The 19,351-nt window shown below is 47.3% G+C and overlaps 1 protein-coding gene across 9 annotated transcripts in view; it reads right to left on the minus strand.

The window, feature by feature from the left end:
* NFIC (nuclear factor I C) overlaps positions 1–18,993 on the minus strand; it is a 135,735-nt gene extending 116,742 nt beyond the window's left edge. For 4 of the 9 annotated variants that reach the window (XM_088149512.1, XM_088149511.1, XM_088149507.1 and 1 more), the window contains exon 1: positions 12,138–12,340. In XM_088149512.1, the coding sequence (XP_088005638.1) occupies positions 12,138–12,167 (30 nt within the window). In that variant the 5' untranslated portion in view covers positions 12,168–12,340. Of the gene's footprint in view, positions 1–12,137; positions 12,343–18,219 lie in introns of those variants that run through there. The other 5 variants (XM_088149510.1, XM_088149514.1, XM_088149508.1 and 2 more) reach the window with 5 other exon arrangements.
* Between the last annotated feature and the right edge of the window lie 358 nt (positions 18,994–19,351).

Consider the following 19,351-nt stretch of genomic DNA (forward strand, 5'->3'; position numbering starts at 1 on the left):
TCTTTGATGAAATCACTTTGATGTGATTTTTTAAAAAAATATTGTAGGGGGGAGGGTAGAGGTTGCTGATCTCGTAGTACACAAACCCAGAGACCAACTTTATCAATGCATCTTTATTCTCTAAAGATTTTTGGAATAAGACGCTGCTACTTTCTTGTATCCAACATTAAAGCCCATGTTAAAAAACATACTGACTCAACTAGTTTGCACTTTTAATGCTAACTGCATCAGGAACAGGAGAAGGAGTAGTAAAAGGCAGAGAGAGGTGAAAGAGGCAATTCAATATTAATGCACTTTTACTGCATTGGACACTTAAGTCATCTATTTGTAGTACAAAAGCATCCAGGCACGCATGGATCCTTAACACCCTCTGCGTAGGAGACTCCTTCGTGGTGGATGTGCAGGCATTAGGGTTACCTGTTACTGATCCATCCTGTAAAATCACCAATTCAGTTGGTTTAAGAAAAAAGAAAGGAAACGATGGAACGGGCTGCCACAAGGTGCAGGAATGAAAGCTATCTCGAACAGCCTTAAAACGGCTTTGGCAAATCCAGAGCGATGGAGAAAAATAAGAATTCAACTCCCCCCTTTGCAATCGATAACAAAAAAAACATACACCCAAGATATAAATTTTGCAAATAGATACATTCATTATTTCCCTGCTTCTACTCCTATTTCCCTCCGCCCCCCCCCATCAGTAACATCCTCTTTTGTTTATAAATTCCTTGGGGCAGGGATTTGCATTGCTGTTTTATTTTTACAACATTGCACAGACAGATAACGTAATGTGTGTGCAGATAAGAAGAGATATATACATCTATACATAAACGACTGGCTGTTAGTTGTGAAGTACAAATAGAACCACTATGTTTAGAGCAGTGTTTCTCAACCTTGGCAGCTTTCCTATGTGTGAACTTCAACTCCCAGAATTCCCTAGCCAGCAAGGGGAATTCTGGGAGGCTAGGGAATTCTGGGAGTTGAAGTCCACACATAGGAAAGCTGCCAAGGTTGAGAAACACTGGTTTAGAGGCAGTCTATCTCTGAATATTTATGTATTTATTTCTTGAATCTATTTATACAGCTGCCCATCTCGTAGAGGCAATTCTGGGCAGCTAACAATATATTTAAAAACAACAACAAAACAATATTAACGGAACATTAAAAAAAACCTTTCAACCCAGCGTTCTCATTCGAGGCACAAATGACCAGGCTCAAAAGGTCCTCCTTCGGACACATTATGCGAAGACCCAGCTCTCTGGAAAAGTTCATAATGCTGGGAAAGGTGGAAGGAATCAAAAGAAGAGGATGACTAGCAGCAAGGAGGATGGGCTTTACAGTGGCGTTGGGGGCACTACTGGAAGACTTGAAAGACCAGGTTAGGAATAGATTGTCATGGAGAAAATCTACCTATGTGGTTGCTAGGAGTCGAAAACAACTTGACAGCACATAATCAATCAATTAAAAAAAAAAAACCTACAATGGTCACTGAGAATAAACCCAGAAAACATTAAGCAAAGCAACAGCATATCACGGGCCATCTAACCCCCCAACCCCCATGCCCTGGAGCACATCCGGGTCTCCAGCGCTTTGTGAAAGGCCAACAGGGTTGGGGCCACTCTGATCTTCCAGGAGCTGTAACAGAAAAGGCCCACTTCCTAGGTCCCATGAGATGGCATTCTTTAATTGAGGGGACCCAGAGTGTGCCCCTCCTGTCGGACCTGGTGAGATGGGTACAAACAACTTTTCTGCTCATTGGAGGGAACAATTGGAGAACATGGCAGTTTCATGTCCTGCCTGTGGACTTCCTTTAGGCCTCTGGCCGGCCAACGTGGAAAACAAGATGTTGAATGCCACCTGGTCCAGCAAAATGCGTTAAAATTCTTAACAAAAATGTGCTTCAAAACCCCTCGAGATCACATTTTTCAACTGAACATTTTACCTCTGGCCCAGTGTTAAAGGACCACAGAAAAGACCCAGTGGCTTGGCTGAAACATAATGTTCAGCCATTGCACAACTTGCTTGTTTTGGGCTTAGAGTGATGAGCAAAGCAAGTCATTATGACTTGTTCAGCAAACCATAGTTAAAAGATCCTGGTTTGGCATTAGGGGTGAGTGCACATTACATGAAATCGCATTAGACTGCAAGGGGAGCGCCTAAGTTCACATTCTAATTTCTGATAAAGACTCATTCAGTTGGACTAATCACTCCGATGCAGCTTCACCTATCGGAGAGTGGCTGAGAAGATAACAATGGCGAGGTGGAGAAACTACAGAGGTCCTTGGAGGAAACATGGGATCAAAATGTAATAAATAGTTGTGCTTTAATTGGAAAAATTGAATTCAGGCTCTTCTCCTTTGTAATGGACATTACCTGCCTCAATAGGATTAAATCCATCCTCGCAAGAGGAACCAAACTGACTATTTACATCTGGAGGGTGGCGAGAGAGGCAGAATTACATGGTGGAGGTTTCTTTTTAAGGCTGAAGTAGCTATCAAAGGCTACTTCTGTTGTGGGTTGTTAAACGAGAGTTTGCCTTTCTCTTCCTTTCGTCTCTGCCGCAAAGAATATCTCCCCTATCATTGTCCCAGCTGGTTCTCAAAAAAAACAATGCACCAGATTTGGCCAGGATATCTGGGGTGGGGAAGAACAGAAGAGAAGAAAGGGAGAGAGGAAAGATAAGATTACACATTTTTCAGGGTTCCTGTCAAGTACTGTGCATTGTTGAAAGAAAACACTGGGCTCTTTCTTTGCAAGTAACCTTCCTCATGCGCTCGTTCTGGGGCTCTCTATCTCAGATACGTACAAATATGTTTTTACTTGTTTCGCAGGCTGCCCTGCCTGCTTTCAGATACACCAGTGCTGGGAAGGGTGACCGGCTTTACATTTCTCCTCTTGCTAACCACAACTGAAAATTAATATGGAGTTTTTCTTCTCCATCCCATCCTCCTTTTAAATGGTAGCTTTCATTGCAGGGAATGAGAGCCGGGTTACTTAACAGCTGAGGTTAGGAATACTTGGCACAAAAAACCTGAGATCTAGGACTGCAAAGGCTTCGAACTGTATTTATTTTCAGGTTTGACCAGCTCAGATGCATTCACCATCCCCACACTAAATAACATTTCCCAGATCTGACTGACTGACAGAAGATCCTGAGGGTCTACAAAACATATTTAGAAGGCATCTTTAACATCAGGGTAAATAAAACGTAGGTTGTTTCCTTAGCCCAGAAAATGACTTTTAATTTGACTAAGCACTGCCCAGCAGGTGGTGGCATCTAGTTGACCTTGGTCGGTCCCAGAAAGTTCAGCAAGATCAGATTTGGTTAACACTTGGATGGAAGACCACTAAGAAATCCCAGTAAGCTAATTAAAGACTGGCATGGTAAACCACTCCCCTATTGCTGCCAAGAAAACCAGGTGTGCCTTTACTTCACTTCTCGCCTTTTGAGACCTGTCATTGGAGGATAGGGGTGGGTAGGGTGGTAATTTTCATTCCCAATAGCATATTTCTATCTCAAGATACCTGGAAGGTGTCTATCAGGTGACAACAGCTAGAGGTGACTTCTGACCTCTACTGACCTGCTGGGCAGTGCTTAGTCAAATTAAAAGTCATTTTCTGGGCTAAGGAAACAACCTACGTTTTATTTACCCTGATGTTAAAGATGCCTTCTAAATATGTTTTGTAGACCCTCAGGATCTTCTGTCAGTCAGTCAGATCTGGGAAATGTTATTTAGTGTGGGGATGGTGAATGCATCTGAGCTGGTCAAACCTGAAAATAAATACAGTGACTTCAGCTGTGGATATTCTGAAAGGAAATTGCTCTTAACTGAAGCTTTGCAGCGCAAGATTCAACAGTTTCAGTTTAGCAGAAGTGATCTGTGTTGTTCTTTTCTCTGCTCTTCCCCCATTTCACAGATGTTTTCCCAACTCTTTTAATCCTTTCTTGCCTCTTTCTCTACAATGGACCCTCCTCTGTTCTTTCTTTTTTCCCTATCCTATCCTATCCTATCCTATCCTATCCTATCCTATCCTATCCTATCCTATCTTCTTTTTCCAGGCTTTGGATGCTCAAAGCTAGGACTACCAGATACAAGCTGCAGAAACCACCTCAACCTCAGCAGCTTTAAGATGCGTGGACTTCAACTCCCAGAATTCCACAGCCAGCATTTCCCAGCAACTCCCCAGAATTCTGGGAGTTGAAGTCCACACATGGCACATTCTTTGCTGCCTTCTAATGCCCAACCAGATCTTTGCAGCCCAGATCTGGCAGACCCAAGAAACTCCCAAGATCATTCCAAGTTTATGGGACCCTGAGAAGAATGGGACTTCAGATACTGTAACTGAGTGAATCAGCGATTCTCAGTCTCTCTGCCTCCTTCTAGAACCCTTGAAAATTGAGGGAGGGCAACCTCCGTGAACTCAGTTATTAAAGTAAAGATATAATTCATATTTTAATAACGTTGAGGGTGGGGTCTTTGGCTTCCGCATCATTGCCTCAAAGAGGCCTTTCTAAGTAGAAATCGCAAGGACCAAGTCCTTTGGCCTCTATCCTAGATATTGTCATCCTGTTTGATACATTCTGTTTGATACTCTGAGTTCTTAAAAGAACATGCTTAATCAAGAACAGGGACAAATTCCAGTACTCTGAACAGTTTGGCAACTTTTCTGCAAACCAGCTGAATTCAGGGTTACATGCCAACGGTGGTCCGTGGGCCATGGTTTGTGAGCCTCTAGAATAAACAGTTCTAATCCGGGAAATGGCAAAAAACTCTTTTCCCAATATATTGGTGTTACGGCCACAATAAATTCCTGGTCGCAATGCCCACTCCTGAAAGTAATTTATATTCTACCAAGTGGATTCATTTCGTTTCCCTAAGGCAGAGATGAAAACATCTGCTGATAGAATAAAGAGAACGTGAATATGTCAGTGAACCCCAAAATGGGCACTGGAACCAATGTTTGAATTACTGAGGATTGGAGGACACCCCCCCACACACATCCCCAGGGCTTACATCTATAGGACAGAGGACTTGGCAAAAAGAGATTGACAGCAAACACATATACATTTCATTCATCCTCCCACTCACACGCTTTTACCTTCCGAACGCAACCACAATACCCCAAAACCTGCTTGATATAAATCAGACCCCCAAAAGGGAGAAGTAAAGAAAATTAGTTTTTTGGTTTTTTTTCTCAGAAGGAAAAGCAGCCACGGAACAACAGCAGAACAGAGAGCAAATCCTTGGTTTCTGAAAGGCCAGTTAAAGCAAGGAGGCGACGCTGGACCAAGATGGGAAGGAGGAAAGTCCTGGAGTTGTGAGAGTCGGCCAGGAGAAATGAGAGAGAGAGAGCGAGAGAGAGAAAGAGAGCCCGCCGTCAAGGACCTGGATGCAGCTCAAGCAGGTCACTCTGAAGCCCTGGCTAGGAGTGGCACAAAGTTTGCCAGGACTATTTTGAGCCTGTGGGATCAGATTGGGAAACTCCTTCAAGCTACAGTGGCACCAGCAGCTGCTGCAGCCACCTTGCCAGGAAGACGGATGTTCCCAAATCCACAATGTGCCGTGCTTGCTCCCAAAAACAGTGTCGACCAAAATACTTGCCAGGGTTTTAATCTGTAATTGGGGAGTTGCAAAGCAGGAATGAAAGAAAAAGAGGAAAAAACACGCCCCTCTGAATTCACAGAGAGGCAGATTTATCTCTCAGCTGGGTGGTGACATTCTGTGCATGCCCAGAATAGAGCAGACGCAATTTTGGGGTGATAGCGAGGGGAAAATTTCAAGCAAAGGTCTCTTCTCTTCTCTTCTCTTCTCTTCTCTTCTCTTCTCTTCTCTTCTCTTCTCTTCTCTTCTCTTCTCTTCTCTTCTCTCCTCTCCTCTCCTCTCCTCTCCTCTCCTCTCCTCTCCACTAAATCAACCGTTTTAAATCCCCTAAGGATATTTTTCCATAAAGGCATGCAACAAAATTATAGCTAAAGAAATATCCTATAACCATAACTCCAGTTCTTAAAAATCTCTCCCAACTCATTCCTGAGTGCAAAAACACTGAGCATTTCCCCAGATACTACCAGCTCTGTTTTTGAAATCTCGGGGTTAGGAATTTGCTAGGAATTCTGCAACTAGTATCTGAGTAAGACCCAATGAACAATGAGTGACTGATAAAAACACAAGAGAACTCAAATCAGCAGAATGTAAAGATGGAAATCAATACTAAAACTCATTTCTATCTAAGCAAACCCATAAACCTTCAGGAGAAATGTGCTGAAGGTGCATGGATGCACCCTAAAAAAAGAAAAAAATCTGGTGTACCAGCTGAAAACAATCATTCTCCTTCTGTCTACCACTGATAGTTCCCAAAGGTGGGCAATGCAGCCTTTCAGATAATTTAATTGCAAACAATTTGGATTTATGCAACAGGGCAGACTAACCTAATAACAGCGTTGGGGAATTTGCAGTTCAGTGTGTTGTGAAAACCCAGCCCTTGTTGTCATAGTTGTATGAACTGGGCCACCACGTTAAGCCACGATACAGTTTATTAGTTTGCAGTTATGATGTGTTAACCCAGTTTTAGAGTTATGTTTTACAGGAACCCATCCCTTAAGGCTTTACAGCAGCTCTATAAAGACACTCCCAACTTGTTTTGTTTCGGTTTTGTGGTTCCCAAAGATACCTCTGACCAGAGTTTCTGGAAACCCATGGCATAATTGCCTGCTATTTTGTAATACATGAAAGACAAGATGTAATGTAAACCTTAATGGCTTGGCTTAATGTACCTTTAAAAAAATTAAGGACTTCCTGAAACTCCCCTCCCCAAACCGAGGAAATCCTAGGAATCCTGAGTCTTCCCATGACTGTCACATAGCCACGCCCAGTCTAGATCGCTGTCCTATCCACTCTGGCCTTTATTCTCCCCAAAATGTATTCAAGCAGCTCCATGTAGAACATAACTGAGAAGTCATCTCAACACACAGGTATCTTGGCAGGGCTGGCAAATGAAGATATGTGCCATCGTGTCATTACGCACCTGTGTAGATGTCATCAGGAAAGTATTCAGTTGTATCATGTCCGCGATGACATCTTGACACATGAATCATCATTGTGATGCATTTGTGGTGCGTTATAGGTGTCGCGGCCTGGATGGACATCACTGGTTTAAGAATTTATGTAGAATTTGGAAATGGAGAGTCTAGAGTCTATGCTTATGTATTTGATGTTGTTGTTATTATTATGAAAAAGATACCTGGCTTATCAAAGTTGTCTTGGGGGGGAAATGTTTTACTTAATATGAAAGCTTTTGTGATCTCGGTCGCTTAAAGCCTCTTTTAGGGTCAGCATTGCAATATTCACTTTGTAAAATGGTAAGATTAATAGACAGTTTGATCAAATTAAAAAAAAAACGCCAATGAAGTTAGACCATCAAATTTTTAAGAAATATATCTTGAATGAAGTGTAAAGGACATATTTTTAGCATACGTCTCTACTTTTATATTTCCAGATGGAAATAAGGCAGTATCTTTAAAAAGCATTTTTTTCACTCTAAGAAAGGAGGGAAGAGGACACCTTATTTTAGAAGAGGTAGTGCTCCTAGCGTAGAAAGAAAAAAGCAGGAATACTTCTTCTAAAGTGATACACGTGCAAAACCCAAAGTATTATTTTCCCATATGTTAAGTATACCCCCATTTAATTCATCTGGCAAACAACTTAACTCTCTCATGATTAATTGGCATGAACTTTCTCTAATCAGATGATGGACATTATTCAAAGGCAGGTTTTAAATCTATTCCTTCCATGTGACAGTTTTGAAAATAAGTGCCAGAAGCAGCCTTAGTACAAATTGAGCTGAATTTGCTTATGAGACTGATGGTGATCAAGGTGGATGCGAAGCTCAGGAGAAGAACAGAGCGACACATTGGAAGAGGGCATGCATTGCCTTCCTTTGGGGGAGAAAGCGCTGAGCTTGTTGTACCACCATCGCTACGAAAGCAGCGAGTGCCAGTAACGTGTGCCGTGCAGTTGGGGAGACCCATGAAGCTTGAGCCATGTGCCATCACTCAACCCAACCTACTTCACAGAAAGGGAGGGCTGTGGTTGATCTCAAAAGGAGATGAAGATATAATTAAGGAAGCGTTCCCTGCTTAGCTTTTTGCTCCAGGGTGAATTGCTTAAAAAGGAAATCCTCTCCAAGCTTGTACTTCTGTGTCTCCTATTTAAAATACTGATGCCTTAAGTTAAGGGACTCTGCTTTGGTTCAGCCCCCCCCCACGCCCCCCCGCCCCGAGCATACTGCAGACTGTAAGGAGGAACATGGGTGAGGGCTCAGAGGAGCCCCGCTTATGCCTCCTGGAAGTAGCTTCCTGGAAATTATTGCACTGAACAATAAGGCATCGATCTTGTTTATGGATCTGCACAGATTTCTTCAGGAGACTGATTTTGGGAAAAGGAGGGGGTATTTAATTATGCACCAGGTCAAGCAGCAGCATGATACAATATGCAGGGAATCAACTCCATTCATCTCACTGAGTCATCACACAAGCCACATTTTCCCAGTCTCAGTTTCCCTAACCTGCGAAATGGGCACAATTTCATACCAAGCCGCCTCAAGCCAAACTACTGGCTCATCACATTTCTAACCCTTAAAGAAGAGGAAAACGTTTCCCAGGCTTATGGCTCCCTTGTGATTTTTTGTTTTTTTTGTTTTAATCATGTTCAAATGAAAGCGAATATTGGGTGGGAGGGGGGAGGCAGGGAAAGAATTCTTGAGAAAACATGACTTTTGCTAGCAGAACAAATATTTTCCTCTTTTTCAAATCTCTAGTCTACTGACCACAGATATTTGGATTTAGAATTTTGAAATGGTTTGTGGAGGGAGGGAAACAGGCATAGCCTTATCATTGGGAAGACCCAGAATCTAGCCCCCCCATATTGGAAGCCCCCCCACAGGCCAGTCCTTCTTTGTTAGCCTAGCCCAGCTCAACGGGTGTCTTTTGTGGGGAATAATAAGATCATGGAGCATGCTGGATACCACCTTGCTTGAATTCCAGGTAGAAGCATAATTCACTTTTACAGACTATGAGCTACATGACCTTAGGAGACCCCATTCTGGGTCTCAGCAGAGCAAACCCCCGAGATGCAAAGGACTAAGTCAAGAGAATAGACTCGTGGGGTTCTGCAGCCCTCTCCAACTTCTTTCTGTTTATCAGGATTTTTTTGTGGGATGCAATCATAGCAGACGAAGGATTAATGACACGTTTTCTCACGGGAACCGAATGGAAGAAAACCTAAATGTAAATGCCTTTGAGTTACAGAAACCACTTTCCTTAGTGGATCGTAAGGCACTTTTTATAACATGTCTTTTCAGCGCTATGGCACCTGTACCACATGGCAGGGTAAGAATTGGGCTAGCTGAAACACAGTAGCCCTTGCATTGGATCCCGGGGGATGACTTCGCTTTCTCCTTACTTTCTTATTCAAAATATTGGCCTTCCAGGAAAGGTTTCTGCAGGCAGAAGTTTAAAAAGTCAAAATGGCAGCCACGACTGAGAATCAAAGCTCTGCCTTTTTTATGTGGGTTGTGTTTGATGACCATCCTGACATTTTTTTACTTGTATACACCCCTGCCTTGCAGGGGTGTATACAAGTGATTGAAAATAAATACATAAACAGATCTCACATTTGTGCATACAGTAAGGTCATTTGTATTCCAGTTCAGGCCCTTTCTCAGCTAAAAGCTGACTTTAAGGAAATACACTGTTATTTTAAAAAAGGCCTCCCGTATTCATTCATAAATTACAGTGCTTCCCTAGCACGATGGTGGAAAGTAATCGTAAAAAGGAACAGTTTAGAATTCAAAAGTTTTACATTTCAGCTGAGCTGTGAAACTGGACCAAGTCTTCATTGAGTTTAGCCAAATAATTTGGCTTCCCTGGCACTGAGCACCAGCCACTCAAGATGGATGCGATCGGTGTACGCCAAGGGTTTGAGAAGGCCCCTATCCGTCTGGAATGCCCTAAATGCAGCTTTTCCCAATGAAATAAGAACATAAAATTGCAATTGCAATCAGCCCCATTTGCTTCCCACCCCCAGTTTTGGTCCTGCTCAGAGCTAAGAAGCTGCAAGCTAAGATTCCTATATTTTGGGGACAGCTTTTATAACATGCACTTTTCATTTGCAGTAAGGAAGGAGTTACACTGGGACGAGGAGAGATATTTAAATAAAATATCAAGAATCGATAAGAGCGAGAGAAAGAACAGCCTGCCACGCTCCAGGGGACATAACTATAGAAAGCCCAGAGTGAAGCTATGCCAAGTCAAAATGCGCCTGCTCAAATATTTGACCCACCACAACACCAGACACGCCTGCTACAAAACTTGCAACAGGGAAAAGAAAAAAACCATAGAACTATGGAAGAAATTTCACTGCCACACCAAGGCAGAAGAACATGGTGTCCTAACTGTGCACATGGGAACTGCAGTCCCCAAACCACCAGCAAAACAAAGGCCACTGATGGGAAGGTGTGCTCCAGGCCATGTGTTTGCTAACACAATCCGTTCTCATGCATGGCTTATCATAAGCGTTAATACACTTTGTTTGCCATTAATTGCAAATCCAAAGAACAGCATCTAAGCAAAGATACACTAATGGGCATTTTACAAAATGTATTTGCCTGAAACTTTTCCACAAGCAAGAAATGCTCTGGATTCATAGTTTAGCAAATCCTCTTGACAACTTTCTCATAAAATATACCCAGTATGAGGTGTGAATATTTTAAGGCATGAAGGAGCAGCACAGTTGTAGCAAATAACTACACGCGCTCACACACACGCACACTTGGGATAGAACAAACGGCAGGGCGCACACTCTTCACTCCCATCTGGCTGCACACTAGCACCATTTTTCACACATGCATTCCGACATTTTTATACACACACTGAAAGAGCATGCAAGAGAGACCCATATGCTCAACAGCTCCGAGGAACATTCTCACTCTGGCAGCTGCACTCCACAGCCAGCTGCGCACATTCTTACACACCTTTTCTTGCGCAGGCACACACATTCTTTTTCCCACACATGTGTCTTTCTTTCTTTAATGCCGGACAGCGCTGATGGGGCCTATGATGTCAACCCATCGGGTATATTCTTAGGTTCAAACCCCCAGAGACTGGGACCCTATTCCAACACATCTGTGGCACTCACATTGTCTAACACTGGCTAAACACATCGTTCTGCACACAGCGACTGACATGCTTGTTTTTACACTGGATTTCCACATAAAACAATCACTCCCTCACACTTCCTAAATCCCTCTGCAATCCTATCTAAATTTGGGATGCAGAAAAGGGGTTGAGGGAAAAACAAACCCACTAGTTCCTGTTTAACCATCTGTCTCTTCCGAAGGACCAAGTGCTGGTAGACCCGCTGGGGGATTCCCACGTGCACCTGGACAGAAGGAGCCACCTAGCCAAATATCATTCCTTCTAACCTTCCACCAAGTTGTCGGCAAGGGATATCGGGAGTTCCCCCCCCCCACCCCCACCCCCCCCGCTCACCGAAGACCACCCTGAGCCCTAACGCGGCTCTCTCCCTCTGCGTACTCGGCCCAGCCAAGCATTCTGCCCCAGCCGTATTCGGCGGGCAGCGACCAGCGCGCGCGCGCGAGTGCCACAGAGAAAATAACTGTTTCAGAGTAAAAGCGGGGAGGCGCGCGCGGGTGGGGTGGGGGGGAGGCTGGCAAGAGAAGAACAGAAAGTAATTAGCAAGGATTAAAACGACCTGCCGGAAAAAGGAAAGGATCTGACGGCTAGTGCAGGCTCCACCGGAGGGCTGCAGAACACAACGCCAGTTCTGTCCTTCCTCCCCCCCCCCCCACCACCACACACAGATATGCACGCACACACTTTCTGCAATTGGCAGAACTACTGTTGTTGTTGTTGTTTTAACTGCGGGCGGGCGGGCGGGGGGGGGAAGCAACGGATACAGACGCTGAGAAACCTCGCGACCACGCATGCATCTGGGTGAAAAAACTGCAGGGAGAAAACAGGGAAGCAGAGTAGAAAGCAAATAGTAATGCGTGCGAAGCGCGGCAGCGCGGGAGGGGGGGGGGTGCGAAGGAGAATGTTGGGGGGGTGAGAAAGCTTTAATTACCTGGGCGAGGCAGAGGGGTGAAGAATACATCTCCAAGCTTTAGCGGAACAAACCGTGGAGGAGGAGGAGGAGGAGGAAGAGGGTGGTGATGATGATGGGGGCAGGTTTGAAAAAGCAGATCCAAGCGCAAAAGTTACTGAGTCATTTCGGCGGCGGCTGGAACAGTTTTCTTGACTCCCTCCCTCCCTCTCTCACTCTCTCTTTCCCTGGCGATGGATCGGTGCGGGGGGGGGAGGGAAGGGAGGAGACGGCGAGGAAAGGAGGGAGGGAGCGGAGGGTGGGGCCAGAGGGGGGAGCATTCAAGAGGAGCGGATTTAAAAGGGGGGGGGCTTCAAAAATAAATCAATTAGGGGCGCGAATCACATCAAACCGCCGGAAGAATTCAATGCGGGCATCTGCGTAGAGACAGAGATTTAAAAAAAAAATAATAAAGATTATTTTTACTCGGGGCGGGGGGGGGCAACGAATGACACGAAGCCGTGAAAGTGGAACCCGGTAGGTGTCCCATTAAGTTGGAAGAGACTTACGCCCGAAGAAGCGCGCGGATATTACTGCACCCTTCAAAACGGGGGTGGAGAGGCATAAACAAATGAAATAAAACTATTCCATTCTTTCCAATTCCATTCAACCTCCCGGGAAAAGAAAGAAATGTTGAATCCACCCTCTTCCGAGAAGATCCGTCCGATCAGGAAGGGATATAAGGTTCTTTCTTTTTGTATTATTATTGTTCAACTAATATCTGGGGGAAGAGAAAGCATTGAGACTCGCTCCCAAACTTATTTTAAAGCGGCTTGAAATAGCCCTTAACAAGTTTGAAAACGTAGGAAAAAATAAGTCTCTCTTTTAAAAGTTTTCCTAAAAAGCTTGGGAGGGTGGGGAATCAAAGGCCTAAAAGGAAATTTGAAATAAAACAGTATAACTCTAAAGGGGGGGAGAAGATAAAGTGTAGGGGGGTCCAGATCCCTCAGCACATATGCAGATAGCCAGTGCTGACCTTGTTTCCTTGGGGGAAGAGTTCTTGGGCCTTACTTCCGAGTAAAAATGTTCAGACTCGAGGAGATGAGAATTTGGAGGAAAACCAACTAAAGTTGTCCTTGAAAAAGTAAAAATCCTGAGTGAAATTTTAGGGGGAAGAAAGTGAAATTTAGAGGCCGCCTATCCAGAGACAGAAAGAAAAAGTGAAAGGCAAAAGGACAGCGAAACCCAGATTCAATCCCCGCTCCCCCCCCCCCGTGAAAACAATTCAGTTTCTCCCTTTTCCCTGCGAGGTGGGGGCAACACCATCTCCTCTAACTTAGGAAAAGCGAATACAAAAATATAAGACATCAATAGAATGAGACTTTCGAATACATCAAGGGTTTTTCTGGAAGCAGATAAGACAGGCAGACAATGCAAGACTCTAATTTAGAGAAACTCTTTTCCCTTTTTATTATTTTTTTTGCAATAACCACCATCCTTAACCCTTTTTATCTCCTATCCTCAAACATACATCGTTTTAAAAAAGGGACCTGCCCCCTTTACATGTCATTGTCATCCACAGAACTCAGGGCAAGGGGGTTAAAAACTTCAAACCCTGGTTTGCCTCCACCCAACTCTCACCAAGGAAATTACAGCCCTCCTACCTCCCTCTGCCTGATCCAGGGAAATCAATTAAAAAATCGTGTTCAAAATAATAATCATAAGGTGCTGCCTCTCTGGACATATATTAAGAAAGCTAAAGACATTTGGGAGAGAATTGTAAAGTTCTTCCAGCCGAGCACAATCTTTAGCAACTTTATTCACCAGTCTCTGTGAGTGAATTCGGTGGAAATACTCAGCACACAGAGATGCAGTATTTTATGGAATTTAGGATGGAAAAAAGAGCAAGCTGAATCAATTACCTCAGCGACTTTAGGTGGAGAAGTGTGAGTGTGCGTGGGGGATAGTATTAAAATAAAAACAAAGCCAACACTTTTTCCTTCTTCAGGACTCCCCAACTTCCTTTCTTGGAAGGAACGCGTTTTGGCTGTCATTGCTTCAAGACACAGTTTGGAGAAGCAATCTTAAACTAGATCTCCAGACGCTGGAATTCTTAGCCCTGAAAATCTAGCCCCCTCCCTAATATTCCTCTTAATTCTTACAGTGTTTTTTCCCAGATAATGAGGTTTCTCTCCCTCCCACTCCATAACACGGCCAGGCCATAGCATCAGGCAGTGGAATGGAAGGGAGAGAGGCCGCGAGTTTCTCCCCCTCTCAAATCCTCTTTTCCTCCAGTTATTCCAGCCTCCCCATTGCAAAGGGGAAGAAGAGGGTTAGCTACCCCTTCGGGGAGGCAGCTCCTCTCTTCCGACGTTCAACGGCGTCGAGGCGACGCTGCGTTTACGCGGCAGCCGAAGAAAATGCCAAGCGCCCCAACTTCGGAAGCGCAGCCGTCCTGTCTCTTTTTCGACACACCGGCACTTTCTCCACTCCACAAAGGTGAGGTCGAGATAGACAAGCGAATTAAAAGAAGCTGGTGGAATAAGGAGAAAGGAATAAGGATCCATCCCTCTGGAAGAGGGGTGGGATGGGGGGAGAGAAAATGCTTCACTTGCAAGGCTGCCAGTTTGGCGTCAAAAGACGCAAGCCCTCCGCCACGGTTAGGCAAGCGCTTCAACTCAACCCCGCTCAAACTTAGTGAGGATCTAAAGATTGAAGAAATCCTGTTATTAACCCGGCCGGCACTCAACCTTCTTCATCTCTGGGCCGCTGGAGACTCCCCCTGCCTCGAAAAGGAACTTTTTAAAACGGGGTCACCATGAGGACTAGCAAGTTGCCGGGGCAAGTAGATCACCCGCCGACAACGCACGCCTAGGCAAAGCAAGTCACACGCAAGATCTACGGAGTCCCATGAAGCACTTTAATCTGGAATTAAGGCCACTGAAAGCAAATGGGATTTACTTTTGAGCTGGGAGAGCCAGGACTACGCTCTTTAACACGAAAAATGTGCGCGCAAATCGCATGTGGACTTATCTAGCATCTAGGAGGATTTAAATGAAAAGGGAATTTGAGGGGGGGGGGGGGAAGCAATCATAAAGAAATTTTACTTGTTTGAACAGGACTAGCCACGACTGAGTGTAATAAATACGCTCAAAAACAATACAGTGTGCACAAGACTATCACGGAGATAATGGGTGGCTTTTTAGAATGGGCCCTCTCATCCGCACGTGCACGCAATTTAGAAAGGACCTTCTGCCCACCTACCAAAATGGGATGAGGTAGAAGAACAAACCGCGAAGGAGCAAATTCGAAATTATTCGAGAACAAGGATTTTCCTTCCGCCTAAGGACCCCAAGACTGCAGGGGTAAGGTGTGGATACTCCCCCATAACGAAAAAGAAAAATAAACCCCAAGAGACATCCTGCATGCAGAAACAAGTCCGGGGAGAGTTGACGCTTCCAGACGTCCTTTCTACCACCTAATCTTCCAAGTGGGCCGGAAGCGATACCCCTCGGCTTTTAAGAGACTGCAAGCACCTTCGCTGGACCCACAGTCGCTAATTTGCAGGGCTCCGTAGCTAAAGCGAGAGTCCACATTTGCAGTCAGATGTCTGAACCCGGGCCACGACCGACCGCACTGGTTGTCAGAGGCAGGCCGAACTCCTGAAGCCAATTCACCCTTCACAGAATCTGTCCTTTGTGGTCTCCAGCAGGCTTCTTTCTCGGTACCCTATTGATCTATCCGCACAGCCACGCTTGGATGACGCTCTAAATCACTGGTGAGGATGACCACAACCTCCGCGGCACCTTAATGGGGTCCTGACTTGCCTCAAGTTAGCGCACTGTCTCTTTTCCTTTGCGGGGTGCCCTTGAGATTTTTAGTCCCACCCGGCCGGCCACCCCCCTCCCCCGGAAAAGCCCATTCCACTCTCTGGATTAAAAAAAAAAAAATTCCGACTCTCCAGCCAGGCAGCATTTTCGCTCGGTTCGCGTTAGGGTTACAGGGAACGACTAACGTTCCAGCAGGCCGGCAGAGTCAGAGGGAAATTGTTGTGCAGTCATTGACGCGTCGGAAAGGGGGAAAAAGGGGTATGTGTGGAACAAAAGCAGTCAACCTCTGGTTTAAATGAGGCCAAGAGAGGCCACGCGGAGGATCTGGGATGCACCCCGACCCGCAAACTAGTGGCCCAGGAGTTGCAGCTCTTTTTCCCTGAATGTACGTGTCGGGGTGTTCCGACAAACCCAGGCAGCGAGTCTCCTCACTTCTCTGGAACCAGATTCTCGTAAGAATCGTAAGAATCCCTAGAGGATTCCTCGCGCAAAAGGAGACGGGCCAGTCCCGGACCTGGCCATATTTATTTGGGGTGCAGCTCCCAGCAACTGTACTCTGGGTTGACAGAGAGGAAGATCTATGTGGGTAATTGGGATCAATCTCCGCCGAGAGAGAAAGGACGGAGATCTTCACTTAGGAAAAGAATGACATTAGCTCTTCTTACTCAAGTCCGTCAATTAACGCCCCGTTCCTCCCCCTCCCCCAATCATCTTTAGCCCTTCCAATGTGCAATGCCAAACACCTTTACCCGGGAGAAAGTGCCACTGACTTTTACTTTTGAGTTTCCCCACTAGGTTTAAGATTGCCCTCTGAGCAATCTTTTTTGGGTTGGGGGGAGAGAAGACACACACACACACACAGCCCGGCGGCCGCAATTCGTCGTCCATCGCGAGCGCAAGCGATCCGGGCAAGGAAGCGCCGTCCGACGGGCTTTGACGCAGCAAAATCGGCCGCGGCGGCGAGGCGCCCGCTTGCCCCGCGTGGAGGCTTCGGGCGAAAGGCTGCAGCTGAGGAAGGACGGACGGACGCAGGACACGCAACGCGCCCCAGACAGCCCCTCTCTCCAGGATGGGGATGGATAGGCAGCTTCCCCAATGTATCAGCATGTATGCGGATGACATACAACCCAATTTTGCTTCGGGGGGGAAGAAGGAAAGGGTCGAAGAGCAGGGACTGGGGGGGGGGGGCGCCCGCTGCCGCAAAAGCTGCAGCCGAGGCGGCGTGCGTGCGCCGGCGGCCTGCGCGCCGCCTCTCCCCCTCTGGTCCAGCTGGTGCTCCGCAGCAGCACCTCGCCGCTTCTGCTGACGAGGCGGCCTGCCTCCTCCTGCCGCAGGGCCCAGCTCGCATCGCCCGCGAGACGGCGAATTTTGACGCGCAAAGGGCTGGGGCACGGCGAGGCGAGGCGGGGCGCGGCGGGGGAGCCGCTCTGGGAGGGAGTTCCTGCTCGGCCTTTCCTGACTGGGCGGGGAGGGACGGCACGGAGGGCGGCTCATCTGGCGCAAGAGAGGCCCGGGGGAAGGCAGCCGCCGGAGCAGCCTTGGCGTTGCACAGCCGCGGTGGCTCTCCCTCCCCGCTGGGCGTCATTTTCAAGTTCAGCTCGGCTCGCTGGCTCGCCCGCCCTCCTTCTCCGCCCCCCTCGCCCGAGCGGCCATTTTCCGCTACCTCGAGCCTCGGCTAAGCTGGCTGCTGCCGAGAGCGAGCGAGCGAGCGTGTGCCATACTTTCGCCCCTCGCCTCCCGCCTCCTTCACAGATCTTACGCATTTCCCCCCTCCCCAATTCCATGCGTAAAAGCGCACCAGGGAGAGGAGAGCTACCCAGACACTCCGCAGACGCAGATCGCCTTGGGTCTCCCGCTTTTCTCTCTCCCTCCCTCCCTCCCTCGCCCCCCCCGCCTCCCCCGCAATAAACTCTGACACTGGCAGCACTTTGCGGCAACCGGGGGGGGGGGGCGGGGAGAGACAGGGGTCTTCCACTGGACGAGGCACAGTGGCTAAGAAGTGCACCTCTCCGAATCCTCGGCGCACTCTTGCAAGGGGGGGGTTCCCCACTTATATCAGAAGCCATCTCCCCCCTCCTCACCATACGGGCGGTACGCTCCCCCCGCCCCCCCAGATCTCAGGTTTTTCCTCTTGTTTTGCTCCCGGCTGAACTCCCTTCCCGCCTCCCCTTTCTTTGCCCCGATCCACCTGCCGCGGACTTTCTTCCCCCGCCCCCGCCCTCCAAGAAAGACCATAAACTTCGCTGGGCCCCCGCCAAGCAAACACAAAGATTGGAAAGTGAGACGAAACTTACCATCACCCAAACGAAATTGGTCAGGGCGGAGGAGCGGATTGATGCCAACGGAAGCGAAGCTGGGGGCAAGGAAGAGTGGGCGCTTTTTTTTAAGGTCCCACCAAGTTTTTTTTTTTTAATGTATTTATGGAAGTCGAAGGGGGTCAAAATAGTGCAATCTTCCGTCCTTTCAGCGTTTGATCATCTCTCGGGCGCTTTCATCAACGGGATTAGCATCTTAAGGGGAGGCAGGCTCGTGTTTTGGTTCCAGCTGGCGCCGTCCCCCGATGTAAAAGGGGCTAAGGAGAGGGGTGATGATGTCCTTTTTGTGGAGCCCCCACCCTCTTTATCTTCAGTTGGGGTTAGTTGGTGGCTCACTTCGAGGATTAAATTCTTCCCGGGCTGGAGAGGGCGGGTGGATGCTTGTAACTCTAGAGAAACGCACATTCAGAGGTCTTAATAAGGAGGAGGTGGAAGCTGGTGAAACGGGGCAGAAGAGTAGTGATGGGGAGAGAGGGAGAAGAGAGAGAGAGAGAGAGAGAGACCTCACTTTTCCTGGGACGCCCCACCCTCACGGGGGAGGGAGAGGGAAATGGCAAAAATAAAAATCTCTTCTTTCGCTGCCGGGTGGAGAGAGGAAATCAAGCTGCTTATCAAAACAGAGGTGATGAGGGTTTGATCAGCGGTGAGGGAAAGCGTCACAATCTCTTTTCCCCTTTGCAAAGAAAATACCGGGGGGGAGAGGACACCCTCACATCTCCCCCTCCCCCTCGCACGGCTCCCGCGGCACCCATGACCGACCTCTCCCGCTCTCTTCCTCCCCGCCCTCCCCAAGTCGCTAGTCTCCGCCCCTTTCTCCTCCCACTTAACGGGGGGGGGAGATTAGAAGGCGTCGGGTAGCGCTAAGATGCGAGGGGGGAGCGAGGTGGTCTGGCGAACCTCCCCTGCCTCCTCCTGTCAGCTCGCAAAGGTGGTCCAAGGATGGGGATGGTAGGGGGGAGAAAGGATGCCCCCCCCCAGAGAAGATCCAAACCAGGGATGGTACCCAGGCCTTATGATAAAAGCGGGGGGGGGCGGAGAGGGGGAGGAGAGAGAGAGAGAAAGGAAGATAACATCTCCCAATTGGAAAACTCTGTGCACCAGCTCTTTCGAT

Source organism: Python bivittatus, unplaced genomic scaffold (assembly GCF_059951505.1).
Source record: "Python bivittatus isolate LINGU-HERP-01145 unplaced genomic scaffold, Pbiv_v1 ctg000580_np1212, whole genome shotgun sequence".
Classification (NCBI taxonomy): Eukaryota; Metazoa; Chordata; class Lepidosauria; order Squamata; family Pythonidae; genus Python; species Python bivittatus.